This window comes from Amblyomma mixtum, chromosome 1 (genome assembly GCF_055824585.1).
Source record: "Amblyomma mixtum isolate Tamu chromosome 1, ASM5582458v1, whole genome shotgun sequence".
In the NCBI taxonomy this organism is placed as follows: domain Eukaryota; kingdom Metazoa; phylum Arthropoda; class Arachnida; order Ixodida; family Ixodidae; genus Amblyomma; species Amblyomma mixtum.
Genome location: NC_143012.1, coordinates 61501919 through 61519555, shown reverse-complemented (window position 1 = coordinate 61519555; position 17637 = coordinate 61501919). Strand labels below are relative to the sequence as shown.

The 17637-nt window shown below is 50.5% G+C and overlaps 1 protein-coding gene across 1 annotated transcript in view; it reads right to left on the bottom strand.

Annotated features, from left to right (window-relative positions):
• The window catches only part of LOC149366454 (uncharacterized), a 93849-nt gene extending 76441 nt beyond the window's left edge, over nt 1-17408 (bottom strand). Inside the window, exon 1 of the mRNA XM_089570879.1 lies at nt 17209-17408. Within this exon, the coding sequence (XP_089427005.1) occupies nt 17209-17408 (200 nt within the window). The remainder of the gene's footprint in view (nt 1-17208) is intronic.
• Between the last annotated feature and the right edge of the window lie 229 nt (nt 17409-17637).

Here is a 17637-nt window from a genome sequence, read left to right as displayed (position 1 = left end):
AACAATGTAATGCAGTGCCCTTTGAGATGAGGCATGAAGCTCAGGTCGAGGACATACCGCATTCCTCTTTCCTCCGTGCATGCAAATTTTCCCAGCTTACTGAAGAAAGCATTGGGCGCTGTTTATGAAGGCTCGCAGTGACTGATGTGCGAGTCGTCGGTTTCAGTATCACTAAGTTCTCGTCGCATCGGTGTGCGGTGTGGTTTGCGTTTGTTTTTTTTTTTGGTTTTTGAGTCGCAGATGTTGAGAGAAATATCCCCCTCCCAAAAATTTGGAGGACGCTGCCAGCGAGTACATGGAACGCCATCGCTCGTTCGCCGAGACGCCTTGCACATTGGGCAAGCCGCAAGCTTCGTGGCGGACGCGCCTTCGATGTGCGCTGCGTTGTCCGCCGCTCACCGCGTGATTCCTGCGTCACCGCACGGCCCCACTGCGCGCTTAACCACCGGGCATCGCCTCTCTCGCTGCCTGATCCGGCTACTTATTAAGGCCAAAGCCTTTAATGCATGCCTCCGCAAGCACAAGCCACCTTTCCTGAGCAACACATACCAATTGACACCCGTCTTACTACCCTCCTAAATCCACCCACCATCCAATATGGCGGGGGGGAACACTATCTCCCCATTATAACTTGGAACTGCCGCGGCTTCCGGGCAAAGCGCGCACCTCTGCAACTTCTCCTTCCCACCATCACACCCACGCCCCATATACTTCTTCTCCAGGAGACTGCACACCGAGCAACCCTCCCCAGCTACACATCTACACACTCGGATACCACTACCACACCCAGGGCGTCCACACTCATCCACCGCAGCCTCACCTACAAAACTCATCACGTTACGTCTGAGACGCCCTGCGTGATCACGGAAATTATACATCACACACATTCACTTCCTTCTATATTTATAGCAAACATATACCACCCCCCGTCCCTGCCGATGGCCCCGCTAGAATCACTTCTGCGAAAGCTACACCATCTAGCAGGGAAACATCCCCTACTCATCGGTGGGGACTTCAACAGTCAGCATACTGACTGGGGATACACAACCACGACACATCGAGGTCGCAGGCTCTGGCTGCTCCTGCAGAACCTCCAACTCACTGTTCACAACACGTTTCAGACGCCTACGCGGATCGGCAGCAGTGTCAGCATGGACACCAGTCCGGACCTGACGCTGAGCCGCTGTATCCGCGGCGTTACCTAGAACAGAACACAACATACACTGCGCAATGATCATTACATTATAGAAATCACTGTCCCATACAAACCACCCCGTCACGCAAATATGACACCCGAACTCATTAACTGGGATGCCTTTCGCGCAGCACGCACCGCCCTCCCAGACACTCCCATCGCAGACATCGATGCATGGGTGCAATCACTCAAGCATGACGTTCACCACAACACGCGACACATTGAAACTACAACCGAAACACCGACCCTTGACACACGCCTAGCCCACCTCTGGGAGGCTTATCACAGCATCCTGGAACGCTGGAAAGGCAACAAACACAACAGAACGCTTAAAAAGCGGTTGACCGCGCTGCAGACACAAATCCAACAGCACTCTGTGGAGCTCTGTCGATCCAACTGGGGACAGATATGTAACGGCATCGCCGGAAACCTGTCCAGCAAACGTGCATGGCAACTCCTCCGACACCTCATTGACCCCACACGCACCAAATCAGCACCAGAGCACCACGTGACACGCCTCACACATGAACACATTGACGATCCTGACACCCTTTTAGACACACTTCAAACCACGTACACATCTCCAGGCGGCCCAACACCTCTACCCCACTACACAGGACAACCAAATCCCACACTCGACACCGACATCACGGAGACGGAAGTCAGAGCGGCCCTCCTAATTCTCCGCGCCAACTCCGCACCTGGTGCAGACCAAATTACAAACTCCGTGCTCCTTAATCTGGATGACCGATCGATCACCCACATTACGAAATACTTCAACCAGTGCTGGAGGGAGGGTAACCTCCCGCAGTCCTGGCGCCACGCGAAGGTAATATTTATACCAAAATCCAACAAACCACTCACCATTCAAAACCTTCGCCCGATTTCGCTAACCTCATGCCTCGGGAAGCTCCTCGAGCATGTTGTGTTAGCGAGACTCACAAGTCACATGGCGGACAACAATCTCTACCCGCATAGCATGGTGGGATTCCGCCCTCATCTATCCGCACAGGATGCCATGCTGCAACTCACACACGACCTTTTTGACCCGCTTCTTCCAGGTCACACCAAGGCAGTCTTAGCTTTGGATCTCTCCAAAGCTTTTGATCGCATTGAACATCAGGCGATCATGACTGCTCTATCCCCATTGAATGTGGGTGTGCGCACGTATGCCTACATTCAAGCATTCCTGACTGACCGCACGGCTGAGATACACTTCGGCCCTCTGTCTTCCCCCTCCTACACACTTCAGAGTATCGGCACCCCTCAAGGGTCCGTCCTTTCCCCCTTTCTCTTTAACATAACCCTCATACCCCTCGCCCGGAAATTGGCAACTATTCCCCACCTCAAGCACACTCTTTATGCCGACGATATCACCCTGTGGACCACCCGCGGCAGTGACGGCGACATAGAGAACACCTTACAGGAAGCAGCCACCCTCACCCAAAATTACGCACGGACCATCGGACTGTCTTGCTCCCCAGAGAAGTCCGAACTGCTCTTCATCCGGCCTAAGAACCGCCGCTGTCCCCGCTCCCCCATTGCCATTGAATTGAATGGTTACCCGGTACCTGAGGTTGGCACCCTCCGTGTATTGGGCCTGCACATCCAGAACGATGGCAAAAGCACAACTACCCTCAAGAAACTCAAGCAGGTTGCAGGCGCGATATCGCACCTCATCCGCAGGGTTTCGGGACATCATAGAGGCATGAAGGAGCGCGACCTATGTCGCCTCATTCATGCCTTTGTCCTCAGCCGTGTACTGTACACTACCCCATACTTACAACTATCCAAACATGACATAAACGCTTTGGATGCTTTGATTCGCAAGGCATTCAAGGTAGCACTTCATCTTCCCCTCAACACACCCACAGACAGATTACTAGGCCTGGGCCTCCACAACACGATCGGGGAACTGGTGGAGGCCCACCGACAGGCCCAATACATCAGGCTCACAAAAACTTCCACAGGTCGGTATATCCTCGACTCCCTGGGAATCAAAATACCGGCCAACGACCCAACCCTCCTCGCCATCCCACGATCCCTTCACCGAGAGCTTCTCATCAGGCCGCTCCCGAGGAATATGCACCCGTCCCACCATGAGCAGCGCCGCAGAGCCCGTGCGAAGGCACTCCATCGAGCGTACGGCCCCCAGCCGGACGCCGTATGGGTGGACGCTGCCTGCACGGGTGATGAAGCGACAGCAGCTGCGGTGGACTCCTCTTCATCCACCCTCCTCACACTACCTCTCCCTCCAGACACGTCACCAGAGGCTGCAGAGGAAGCCGCCATTGCACTTGTTATAACCCGCACTGAAGCCCGGTATATGTTAACTGACTAAAACTGCGATTCTAAATTTTGCTCGAGGCCAAGTTCATGTCCCTGCTTTTGGCATACTGGACTCGCCCGATGCACCCCCGCCCCGCCAAGTGGAGCTGATATGGGTGCCTGCGCACTCCGGGAATCCCGGAAACGAGGCCGCCAACCTTTTAGCCCGAGGTTCTTTAAACCGGGCTCAGGTGACCTCGGATCGGGGATTCACGAAGGATCGCATGCACTCATTCAGTGAGCTGACCCAGGCATACAGAGCCTCTCGCCAGCTCTACCCCCCGCCCCACCCCTCCCTAGATAACAGACACGCAACACTCTGGCGCAGATTACAAACACATACTCTCCCCTCGCCCCTTACCCTAACCCACTAGCATCCCTCCTTCCCCACTCCTGCTTGCGCCCTATGCCCAGAACCCTTCGCTTCTTCCCTCCACATCCTTTCTTTCTGCCCAGCGGACCCTCCCCCGCGGGACCTAGAGAACCTCAAGACCTGGGAGGACTGGGAGACCCTGCTGCGCTCGGAGGACCCGGCCGTGCAGACCATCGCCACCGGCCGTGCTGCCAGTGTTATGGACCTCAGGAACATAAACACTTGAGTGCAGTGGGGTCGTGCGGGGACCCTGGGGCGTGCCCCGAATTCCTTTGTAAATAAAGTTTTCTCTCTCTCTCTCTCGTTAGCAGACGCGTCGGCAGGAGTGTCGAAAGACGCGTCAGCAGCCGTGTCGACAGACGCGTCGGCAGATTCGTCCGCCTTTCGGCCTCACTGCTTAAAAGGCTCAAGGTTCCAGCATGAATAAAGGCGCATCTAGTGAATGCATGGGCTTCATAAATAAAATAAAAGAAGTAAAGTCAAGGAAAGGAAAATAAAAAATAAAAATAAGAAAATAAACAAAAATAAAAACAAAATAAAAATAAGATGAGAAAATTAAAATAAAAAACAATGAAATTAAGAAAAGAAGCAAAAAATAGAAAAAATATGAAAAATAAAAAGTAAATAAAAACAAACGGTGGCCAGGAAACGCTTTCGACTTGCAGCACTTTAGAGAGCCAAAGTGCCCCCCGAATTTTTCTCAATCCGGCTATTACTTTTCTGGAGATCTCTGCGGGAATCCTGGAAACGAGGCCGCCAACCTTTTAGCCCGAGGTTCTTTTAACCGGGCTCAGGTGGCCTCGGATAGGGGATTCACGAAGGAGCGCATGCACACGTTCAGTGAGCTGACCCAGGCATACAGAGCCTAACGCCGGCTCTACCCCTCGCCCCACCCCTCCCTAGATAACAAACACGCAACACTATGGCGCAGACTACAGACACACACTCTCCCTTCACCCCTTAACCTAGCCCACTATCATCCCTCCTTCCCCACTCCGGCATGCACTCTATGCCCAGAACCCTTCGGCTCTTCCCTGGCAGCGGTGGTGGCTTGGCTCGAGCCAGTAGCAGGCCCGTGCAATTTCCTTTTCATCCTTCTCTCAGTCACAACAACAACAACAACTCCGGGCACTTACGAGGCGGCCAGGTGTTGGGATGCTGCCTAGAAGCAGGGCTGATTTGAACGAGAAGCGTTAGCTTCAGCGTGCCACAGAGACCGATGAAGAGCGGGATGAACGTCAACCAAGGAAAGCCATGTATTACCAAGCCTAGCCATCAATATGCTTCGCATCTGACTAGGCTTAACCTTAGCTAAGCCTCAGCCATTTTTTTATTTTGAAGCGAAAAGCTTCAATAGGCTAGTCAACACCGAGGCTAGCGTGGGCTCTGTCGTCAGAAAAAGCCACAGGTGTGCATGCGCGAACTGCATGACGTCACGGTGGACACCCGAAACGCGCCGCAAGGGAAGGAAAATGAAGAGAAAATTGGTTTTAAGGAAAGGAAACGACGCCTGTCTCTCTCATATCTCGGTGGATACCTTGAACCGCGCGGTAAGGACCTTAAGGAAAATAAAATGAAATGAAAATTGCCTTTAAGGAAAGCAAATTCCTGTAAAGCAAATGCCTGTCTCTCATATCTTGGTGTACACCCGAGAAGAATGCACACCACAGTACATGTCTCTAAAGCAACCTTCTAAAACAGCACCTATATTCACTACACGCGCGGCTCCTCCTCCGCTTTGCCGCAGCTTTTCGCTTGGAGACATCCAGGCTTAACCTTAGCTAAGCCACAGCCAATTTTCTTTTGGTAAAGGAATAGCGCATATCTGTGTCGCATATCTTGGTGGACAGCTGAACCGCGCCGTTAGGTGAGGGAGGAAGGTGGGAGTGAAAGAAGAAAGACAGAATGAGGTGCCATAGTGGAGGACTGCGGAACAATTTCGACCACCTGGGGATCTTTCACGTGCACTGACATCGCACAGCGCACAGCCGCCTTTTGCGTTTCACCTCCATCGAAAGTTTGGCAATTTAGGTTTTCACCATGGATGGATGGAAAACTTTATTACGCAAGCGAGTTTGGACCATGCAAGGTCTCAGGGCCACCGCACAGCCCTCACATTACGCGCATGTGTCCAGGCCACGTAGGGCCATGGCACTGGCACCCCGGTTCACACAGCGAAGTTGCGTGTCCGGGTCCTGCGACGCAAGGAGGGCCTCCCATTCCTCCCATGTACCGATGGCGGGCTGTCCCTGCGGAGGAGGATCGGAAGGGCAGCCGAAGAGGATGTGGTCCAGGGTGGTGTGCGATGGATGGATGGATGGATGGATAGGAGCGCCCCCTTTGAAACGGGGTGGTGGCAATTTCCACCATGCTCAGCTTTTTTTTATTTATTATTTTTTTTGTTTACTGTGTTGGCAATTCTCATTAAGATTCTCCATCAACTTTGCCTACGGTTTCCTACTATTCTAACCTTATTCCACATCTCTGCTTTTCAGCCACCAATCCTCCAATCGCTTTTTGCTGACTTCCACTGCAGATTTATTTACATGACCATTGTTATCTTTAAACCCTAGGGCCTCAGAAAGAGTGACTGTGCCTGCATCGACATCCGGATGGATACCATCACATTTGATTATGAGGTGTTCAATTGTTACCACAGATCTACCACACGCTGCACATGTGTCATCTTCGTTAAATTTCTTTTTGTAGCTGCGCGTTCTAAGACACCCTGATCTAGCTTCAAAAAGTAGGGCACTGCCTCTTGAGTTATCATAGAAGAATTCTTTCCTGATCTGCCTTTTCCAGAATCGATATAGTTCTACACTATGTTTCTTTTCCATTGAATTCATCCAATTTTTAACTTCCGCGTTTTTGACCTGTCGTTTAATGCTCTTTCTTTCTCCGTCCTCATGACCGGCATACTTACTGGTTAGTTTTCTAGTTCTTTTCTGCCACTGTGAGTCAACGTTCTTTCTGTATAAATATTTAAATACCTTAGCTGCCCATCTGTTATCGTCCAATTTCCTCAGGCGTTCTTCATATAGTATTTTACTCTTAGCTTCCCGTGCCTCGAACGATGCCCAGCCCATATCCCCTTGTACTGCCTCGTTTGTGGTTTTGCCGTGGGCACCTAGTGCTAATCTTCCAACAGCTCTCAGATTTACGTCTAGTCTCGACTGAACTTCTGCTCTTAAGCACAGAACCGCATTGCCGAAAGTAAGTCCCGGCACCATTATTCCTTTCCAAATACTTCTTAGTACTTCATATTTGTTGTACCCCCATAATGCCCTATGTTTCATTATCCCGGCGTCTCTTCGTCCTTTTGCCCTAAGAGCCTGTTCATGCTTTTCCGTGTATATCTGCCCTTCGTTTAGCCATATCCCGAGGTATTTGTATTCGGCCACTTTGGGTATTTCGTGGCCTTGTATTGTAAGCACCTGATCAGTTGTATCGTTAAAAATCATCACACCTGATTTAGTTGCGCTAAAACTGAATCCTAGAGCGTCTCCTTCGTCTCCACAGCAATTAACCAAAGTTTGTAAATCTTCCTGGCTATCTGCTAACAGTACAATATCGTCCGCATACATTAAACCCGGGAGTCGCTGCTCAACTACATTTCCGCCTAATCTGTACGATAGATTATAACCCAGATTACTTTCTTCTAGCCTTCTTTCTATATTTATCACGTAAAGCATGAACAGCAGCGGTGATAGAGGGCAACCTTGCCTTAATCCTTTGTGCACCCGTACAGTTGTGGTACTTTTTTTCCCTTCCCATGTAATTTCAACTTCAGTATCTCGGTAGATTTCCTGTAGAAAATCAATTACCTCATCACCAATACCTAAATCTTTCAATATGCTCCACAGGAGTTCCCTGTTCACGTTATCGTATGCACCGCTTATGTCTAGAAAGGCTATAAACAGAGGTCTATTTTCCGCCTTAGCTATTTCTATGCATTGGGTAAGCACGAACAGGCTATCATCTAACCGCCTACCCCTTCTGAACCCATTCTGAAGTTCTCCGAGTATCCTATTCCCTTCTACCCATGACTGCATTTTTAATTTCACCGCCTGCATTGCCAGCCTGTACATAACAGATGTTATCGTAATCGGACGGAAGGATTTTATGTTCATCTTATCTCCTTTCCCTTTATAAATCAAATTCATTTTACTCTGTCTCCAGCTGTGCGGAATTTGCTTATTTGTTATGACTGCCTCCAATGCTTTTATCAGCGCGTCCTTGCTTCTTGGGCCAAGTTCATTAATCAGCTTAATTGGAATTTCGTCTATCCCTGCGGATGTGGTTTTAGGAATATTCGCTTCCGCCTTTTCCCAGTTAAGACTAGTCAGTTCTAAGCTGTTCTCCTTTGTGCTGTCCTGTGTTGCCGCCTCACTTGGGGAGATTACCCCATTGGCGTCGCTAAAAGACGCAGCTATAAATGACGTAATGTAGTCCACAGCATCGTCTCCCTCCAAACATTTTCCCTCAGCATCTATAATCTGTTCCTGCTTTCTTTGATTTGTTTTTCCCAACCAGCTTATATGTTTCCAGAATTTTCTTGGCCCCCCTTTATTTGCCTCGCGAACTTCAGCCAGCCATTTATCAGAGGACTGCTTTATTTTAGCCTGGACTAGGACCTGAACTTGCTGTTTCTTTTGTCGCTAAGATTCCCATTTTTTTCCTATTTCCTCTACAGATAACTGCGCCCTCTTTGCTTCTCTGTGTTCCCTTGAAGCCACCCGTCGTTGTTCGATGGCCTCCTTAATTTCCATATTCCACCAGCTTCGTGGCTTCCTCTTTCCTCTCCAGCGGTTAACTCCTTTCACTTGTTTCATTTTTGTAGCGATGAGCAGTTCCAACTGATTATAATCCCAATTTTCCATGTGGCGTTTCTCAATTACTTCTTCTATATCGGCTGATATTAGCGCTATTTGTTCATCATTTAATTTTGCGTTGTCTTTTGGACTTCGTTGCATTTCTCTTTTGACTAGGGCTCCCAACTGTAGACTAATACGTTTATGATCACTTCCTAGGCTGTCCTTCCCCTCTTCGTCTATTTCCATTATTGCGAGCTTGCTATAGATGCCCTGCGACATTAGACAGTAGTCAATGGTTGTTTGCCTGTTACGGGATCCCCACGTGATTTGTCCCTCACATTTAGTTTCTCTATTGACAATAACTAAGTTGTGCCGCTCACACAAGTCTAGCATTAACTTCCCGTTACAATCTGTGTATCCATCCAGATCCTCGATGCGGCCGTTCATGTCTCCAAGCAAAATAATATCGACACCGTCTCCAATCTGCTTTATATCGTCATTGAGGCACTTAACTAGATCCTTGTTTTCTTGCCTGCATTTGTCCCCGGTCCCTAAATAAACTACCCCTAGCCATGTCCTTTTGCCAGCAATTGTACCTGATACCCAGACATGTTCTTTGCAAGTTGATTTTATTCTTTGCCAATTTGTTCCTTGATGTATCAGCATACCTACTCCTCCTCCCTTCTTCTCCGTTGTTGTTCTGTTGCACCCTTCCCAGACATAGCCATCGATGAAAGGTGGATCTTCTAGATCCCTCAGATGTGTCTCGCATAGAGCGTACACACCTACTGCTTCGTCCTTTAACTGCTGTTCTATTTCTAGCCATTTCGCTCTCTTTCTACCCCCTTGCATGTTTATGTAACTGATCCTGGCGTTAAATTTCTTTTTCGTAGTTTTCTTTCTGGGCCTCCTAGTCGCCATTTTGTTGGGATCAGCCGCCATTGTTACATTTACATCGCTTCTACCTACACCTACGCCCTGAGCCACCGTGGACCCCCTAAAAAAGCTACCGCTCGGCCTCCTAGGCGCCTGCCTATCTCTTCTCTTACCCTTCCACTGAAATGGATGCCATCTCGTCCAAAGTCTCTGCCCGAACCTGCCCTGTGCACTTCCTTGTTTATTTCTACCACTTCAAAGCCTTTCTCGAGGCCTAACTGCCTTATCTCGCGATTAAGATTCACAACGTCTTTAGCAACCTCTGCATTCCTTCCTTGTACCTCCGGCACTGTACACACCACGATCTGCGCTTGCTGTGCTATCGCCCTTATACCGTCAACTCCCTCAGCTAATGTTTTCCCTACTTGTGCGGCGTTACCATTCAGGACATCATTTAGCCCCGCCGCTACCACTACCAAGTTACGCCTTGCAGCCTTCTCGGAAAGTTCACATTTAGTCGCTGTCAGGACACCGTCCATTGTCTTTCCTGGAAACACCCCGACTGCTACCCGCCTATCACCCTTCACCCGGTCCAGAATAGCTCTTTTGCAGCGCCCCATGTTTGAGTCACCAGCGATAAGCACTAGGGTACTCTGCCACTCCCTCCTAACTTCCGGATCTCGCTGCCTCTTATCAGCGACTGTGCCCTCATTTCCTGGAAATAGCTCGGACCCCTTCTCAGTACCGCCTCTCGAATTCCCAGCTGCCACCTGTGCATAGCTGTTCCTGCCTGAACATGTCTGACCTACTGGCCCCTCGCTGTCCATGCCAGTGCAAGCCCCATCCACGTGGCTGGCGCTGGAATGCCCGCCATTGTGGCTTCCAATGGCGGTGTCCGCCGTTTTTGACTCAATCTGAGATAGCTGTACTTGAAGCTTACGCTTCTCTGCCCTCTCTATCTGTAACTCCGTTTCTAGAGCATCCATCCTTAGCACTAGTTCGCTGTTCGCCTGTTCAGCCCTGTCCAGGCGTGCACCTAATACGCAGAATTTGCACATAAAATCTGCGCCTTCGGCCTCCTCCACTGAATCGAACCGCGTTTCTTTTAAATTCACCGATTCCTCACACTCCATACATCTAACCTTCAGTAGCTTAACCATCGTAGCAACACTCGATTATTGCTTGCACCAAATGCCCAGATATCTACACGCTCAAGACGAAAACATTTGAAAACACGTGCAAAATTAAAATAAAAGTCTGGCTACCGCAAATGCCGATCAATCACTTGGAAAAAAATAGCTATCTCTCTAAAAGTTAACGCACAAAAAAAAACACTGAGACAACTGTCGGCCAAATAGTCCCGGCCGAAATTAGGTCACTGACCTAAATTCTATTCCTTAACCTGCACTTCCCCTAACAGCCTAAAAAACTAAACGCACTTTTAAAACTATTAAAGGAAAGTACTCATCTATTTTACGCAGTCACTCGCAGTCTGTCCGGTCCCGGTCTCCACGCGTGATCCGAAGAGCACCAAAAACGCACGTCTGCACAGCACGGCTGTCAACTGTCAACTTCCGCCGATTCTCCGCAGAGAGTGCACTCTGGGGAAACATGGCGGAAGTAGGATAGAAGCTGAATGTGCTTTCGCATCCATTTACGTCAACCAGAGGATGGATGGATGGAAACAACTTTATTACACAAAAAAAATAAAAAATCTTCCAGGGTGGTCCCCTACTGGTCCAGGAGTCCACGGGCTTGCGCTTCACGTAAAGCCCGATCCACTAGCCATTTCTGGCCGGCGGACTGAGCGGTCCGTAAAGCAGCCTCCCAGGAAGGATGAGTCGGATTGGGGATGGGGAGTACTGCCTTTGGGGAAGGACATTCCGAAAGGTAGTGGAAAAGTGTAGATCTGGGCACGCCACAGGTGGTACAATCAGGAGGAAAGGTGGGGTGAAAGCATGAGAGACGGTGGGGGGAAATAAAACAGCCTGTCTGTAATTGCCGCCATGTGGCGCTGGATGAGGGCGACAAGGTACTGTGGGGTGGTGGCAGTGTCATGCGGCTGAGTTTGTAGAATGTTGTAATTTTATGATATGTATACAGGACCGATGTAGCCTCGTTCGCAGGGATGGGTGGCTGATCATCCGGGGTCCGGGAGGAGAGTTCTCGGGCCAGCGCATGAACGCGCTCATTACCGGGGATCGAGGCATGCCCAGGGACCCACGACAGAGTAACCGTTCGGTCGAGAGAGGTGACTGTGGCAAGAATACGATGTGTTGCCGGCGTCGCCACGCCCTTTAGGTAGTGGCGGTACGCGGCCTGGGAATCTCTGCAAATTTAACCAGAGTTAAACCACAGCCAATTTTTTTTTTTACAACAGGAGTGCAAGAATAGGCGCTCTGCAAAACTCTATTAAAACTGTTGTATGTACGGATGAAATAAATGCAAGTAGTAAAAAAAAGAGAGAAAGCTGAAGGCAGTTGGCAAATTTTATGTAGAACTCAACGGAATGGCAGTCAATATTCTTGGGTTCACGAGGATGCTATCGAGGAGTTTGGGCCAAGGAAGCGGCGGTTCTATCGCGCGCTGTTGTACTACCGATGCTTGGCACGGGCTAAGATCAAATTATCCAGCAAAATTGAAGTTCATAACAGACGTGGAGAAGGAAGCTCCATCAGCGTTACGCTGTCTGCTCTTAGGTCGGTTCTTTCTTGGCCAGTAAACATGGTCCGTCCAGTTGGCGCTTCTTCCCGGCTTCCTGCTTAGCAGCAGTTAGGAGAGGCGTCGCCCCTGGAGGATCGCCGTCCCTGCGCCGCGCTGCCTGGGAGCCTCCCTGGATCGGTCCTGCTGGTTCCAGGCCCCCACCTTGCTGCCACCATGCCGTCTTCCGGTCCTGCTGGTCCGGAGTCCCGGGCGCCTCCACCCAAGGCGCACTGCTTCTCGTTCGCATTGAACGGTGGTGGTGGTGAAAACATTTATTCAGAACAGGAGGTGTTTGGATCGGCCCGTAAGGGACCGATCCTCACAAACACTAGGTGGAGGTCCCTAGTTTGGGACCCCAGTGGCGGTAGCCGCCGCCCGGGCGCGCCCGACCAAGGCTTGTTGGGCCTGTAAGTCGTGGCAGCCGAGCAGGGTCGCCTCCCAGTCCTCCCGGGTTGGGTTGGGGATAGGGGGAATGGCCGGGTTGGAGGGGCAGGCCCACACCATGTGATAGGTGTCCGAAGACACCGCACCACAGTGCGGGCAGCTGCCGCTAAAGGAGGGGTCAAAATGTTTTAGTGCTGCCGGGCACAGCAATGTATTGGTGAAGAGGCGGAGAAGAAGCCGCTCATCCGCCTTCTTGAGGCCTTTACATGGGCTAGGGTAAAGGCGATGGCTATCTTGAAAGTAGGTTGCGATATTTTTGAACGTATAAACCGGATTAAAATCGGGTTCCTGATCAGGTGGGGAGGAGAAAACAGCCCGGTGAGAGAGCGCGCGGGCGGCTGCGTCTGCTGCCTCGTTTCCTGCCAACCCCTGATGAGCAGGGGCCCATATGAGGTGACGGTGTGCGGGGTCCGTATCCCGTATGCAATTTTGGTATATTCGATAGGCTAGGAAGGGAGTGCTGCCTTGTTCGACGTTCCGACAGGCCCCTCGCGAGTCGGTAATTATGTATTTTGAATTGGAATGTGAGGCCGCGAGAGCAATCGCGACCTCTTCTGCTTGTGTTGCACTGCGGGCTCTGAAAGTGAGGCCGTTAACTGTGTTGCTGTTGTGAACTACCGCGGCCGTGTACCATCCCCCGTGGTGAGGGCCGGAGGCGTCCACGTAGTATACACCTGTTTTGTTGCCATAATATCGGGCTAGCGCTTCCGCTCGTGCCAGGCGCCGACCATTATGGTCTTCATGTGACATGTTTGCTGGAAGAGGCCGCACGTGGAGGGCACGTCTCCACAGTTCCGGGATGCGAAACCTGTCTTCCATTGGAGGGGTGTGTTGTATATGGAGTCGAGCAAGAAGGCGGCGACCCGACTCCGTTAGCGACAAACGCGTGTACTGGTTTGTAAGGTGCGCCTCCCGGAGCTCCCGGAAAGTATTCACCACCCCAAGGGCCATAAGCCGGCTGTTCGAAGTAGTGATGGGGAGGTCAAGGGCACGTTTAACAATTTTGCGAAGGATGACCTCAAGGGCATCCTCCTCTTGTTTCCGTAGGTGGAGATAAGGAGTCGAATAGAGAATTCGACTAGTTACGAAGGCGTTTGCCAGCCGCAAGGCATCCTTACTTCGTAACCCTCCGCGTTTGTTGGAAACCCGGCGGACCATACGGCCCACCTGGTCCCCCACCTTACGGAGTTTGGCCAATGTAGTGTCTGGCCGCCTGTGTTTGTGGATGTAGAGTCCGAGTACCCGTATCTCATCACTTTCGCGTATGGGACCACTCTCGAGAGAAAGAGATATTTTAGTTGTGCACTTCTGTGAGGGGCGGAGGTGCACAAATTCCGATTTTTGAGGGGAACATTGAAGACCGCAGCGGCGGGCGTAGCGGTCTACTATCGTCGCCGCTGTTTGCAGGCTGGTTTCAATATCCCCTGTGCTGCCCTGCGTGGCCCACAGAGTGATGTCATCGGCGTACAGGGCGTGCTGCACGCCGGCGACACCACTCAGCTGGGCCGGCAGGTGCATCATGGCCAGATTGAAGAGCAGCGGGGAAAGTACCGCGCCTTGAGGGGTTCCCCGCGTGCCGAGTAGGTAAGGACCATGGTCTCTATCTTGAATTCGAATGTAGGATTGACGATCCATTAAAAATTGGCTTATGTATCTGAATGTGTTGAGGCCACAGTCGGTGTGACTTAGGTTAGTGAGTATGATCTCATGTGTTACATTGTCAAATGCCCCTTTAAGATCCAAGGCGAGTACGACCCGGTCATTATGGGGGCATTCGAGGGGGTCAAGGACTTCCCGATTGAGTTGCAGGAGGACATCCTGTGCGGATCTGTGTGGGCGGAATCCGAACATGGTGCTCGCAAAGACATGTTTGTATTCAAGATATGTAGATAACCGATCCCGCACCATCGTCTCCATTAGTTTGCCCACACATGAGGTGAGAGAGATGGGGCGGAGGTTATCTGTGTCAATTGGTTTGCCAGCTTTAGGAATAAAAGTGACCAAAGCCGTTTTCCATTCGATTGGCAGGGGGGTGTCCCCGCGCCAAATCGCATTGACGTATTCCAGGAGGGACTGGTATGCCAAGTCGGGCAGGTTCGTCAAAAGCTTGACGGTGACCTTATCCCGTCCTGGCGCAGTGCCCCGTTTCATTTTGGCGAGAGCCGCCCGCAGATCATGGAGCTGGAAAGGTTGATCCAGCTCCGTGTTCTCTCTGCCTGCATAAGAGTACGCAGATCCACGGGGGTCTTGGGCTGTACACAGATACTGGTCCCGAAGTTTCTGTGCCAGTTGAGTCGTGTTGCCAGGAAAAGCGTGCATGGCTCGCTGCAAATGTTTTTGTGTTTCGGTTCGTGTTTGGGTTGGGTCGATTAGGGCTCGAAAGAGACGCCACGTGTTTCGGCTGGACATTTGTCGCGCGGCCGTGTTGCATCTATCTACCCAGTTGGAGTCGGCGAGTTGGGCCGCGTACTCTGCCGCTTTCTGGGTAAGCTCGGCAATGCCACGGCCGACAACATTAGAGTTTTAGTATAGCGTTAGCGTGATAGCGGACCTGAGGGAAATTACGTTAGCGTGCCGCAAGCAACTTATCCCCACAGTAAGTTTTAAGGCGAAAGCCTTTAATGCCTCATACTGTCGTTAGCAGACGCGTCGGCAGATTCGTCCACATTTTGGCGTCACTGCTTAAAAGGCTCAAGGTTTCAGCATGAATAAAGGCGCATCTAGTGAATGCATGGGCTTCATAAATAAAATAAAGGGAGTAAAGTCAAGAAAAGGAAAATAAAAAATAAGAGTAAGAAAGTAAACAAAAATAAAAACAAAATAAAAATGGATTTGAAAGTAAAAACAAAAAACAATGAAATTAAGAAAAGGGGCAATAAATAAATAAAAACAAAATATGAAAAAAATAAAAAGTAAATAAAAACAAACTGTGGCCAGGAAACGCTTTCGCCTTGCAGCACTTTAGAGAGCCAAAGTGCCCCCTGAATTTTTTAGTATAGCGTTTTGTAAACGTTAAACGCCATCAGCTTCACATGGATGCGAACGGTCCTTCTAAAATGGTCGACACTGCCGCTAACTTGCCAAAGTACAATATTTCCGAGGTTTTGAAACGAATTATCACTGTAGTGCTTATTTTCGTCGGCAAAATGACCCCGAAATTTGAATAAAATGAAAAAAAAACAAACGTAAAGCAGTGGCGCCATCTAGTCAAAGCAATGTTAACTACAAGCCGTTCGAGGAATAATATTTGCCATCACATGACGTGTAATGTAAAAAAAAAACTATTATAAATTTAATATAAACTCGTTTTACGTCATTTAAGTCCATAAAACACCTCGAAAAAGCTCCAGATCTACAGTTGAGCCCACTTACAACGAACTTGATCGTCACGCGGCATTTGTTCGTTGTATCCAAAGTTCGTAGTAAGTGGACCACCTATAATACTGGCAAAAAGAGCAAGCGAGACGAAAGTTAACTTTATTTTTGAAAAAAGTCCGTGATGCATGTCTGCTCCTTCAAAGCTGATCGCATCACTGCCGTTTCTAATTTTTCCAGCGCGGTAATATGTCCATCGCCAAGGCCAGCGGCTGAATTTTGCAGGTTGCATTGGGAAGCAAGAAGAGCACTGTCACCGCACTCAAGGAAGGCTGCACATGGTGCGCCGCACAGTTATCCAGCACGAGCAGGACCTTCCTGTTTTTTCGTGCCATGTCGCGGTCGAACTCGACAAGCCACTCGGCAAATAAGTCACGACTCATCCAGGCTTTTGTATTGTTCCTGTAGCGTACGGGCACGTAGCTTCCAAAGAATCGCGGCTTACGTGACTTGCCAATGACAAAAGGCAGCCGCCGGTCACTGCCGTCCATATTGACACAGAGAAGAACGGTTATGCGCAACTTGCTGTTCTTCCCTCCTGCGCACTTGTCGCCTTTCAAGGCATGCGTTTTAGATGGCAGCATCTGGTTGGTTGGTTGGTTTATGGGGTTTAACGTCCCAAAGCGACTAAGGCTATGAGAGACGCCGTAGTGAAGGGCTCCGGAAATTTGGACCACCTGGGGTTCTTTAACGTGCACTGACATCGCACAGTACACGGGCCTCTAGAATTTCTCCTCCAAAGAAATTCCAGCCGCCGCGGCCGGGATCGAACCCGCGTCTTTTGGGTCAGCAGCCGAGCACCATACCACTGAGCCACCGCTGCGGCAGATGGCAACATCTGATAAAACAATGCAGTCTCGTCGGCATTGTAAACGTCCCGCGGAGCATAGCTCGTGATTGTTGGGAGGTTGTCGGAAAGCCACGCATCGACGTCCTCGTTGTTCACAGACGCGGCCTCGCCGACGACCGCCTTGAAAACAATTCCGTGGCGAGCCTTAAACCTGGGCTGAAATCGGGAAAGTCAAAAGGGAGGCGAAGCCTTGGAGAGCATCAGCGGTCCACTGATCGGAACGTTGCGAGACCGGGCGTCAGCGAACCACTTCAGCAGTGCGTCCTCAACGTCCGCGTAGGTCGCCTTCCGAAGGCGTTTTTTAGTCGTCGGGTCGGCATTCACGGTAGCACCAAGAATCTTTTCCTTGCCCTTAGCAATGGTTGAAATGGTCGATTTCGACAGCCCGTACTTCTTGACCAGTTCCCAGTTTTCTGCACCTTGAGCAAGTTCATTAACAATGGCCATCTTCGTTGCGATGTCGACAGCTTTACCTTTAGCACCTGAAGAGGTCGGCGTACAGTCCTCCATCGCACCAGGCGCAAGTCAAGACCTTGGGCTCGCGCGTTGAGGCAGCCTTCAACTCCCCGATCTGGGAAAGGCACGGATGCGGCAACAATGTCAACGCAGTGCCATCGCACAGAAAGAATCGACGGCGCAATGCCCTCAGCGCGGGGTGGCAACGGAGCAACAAATC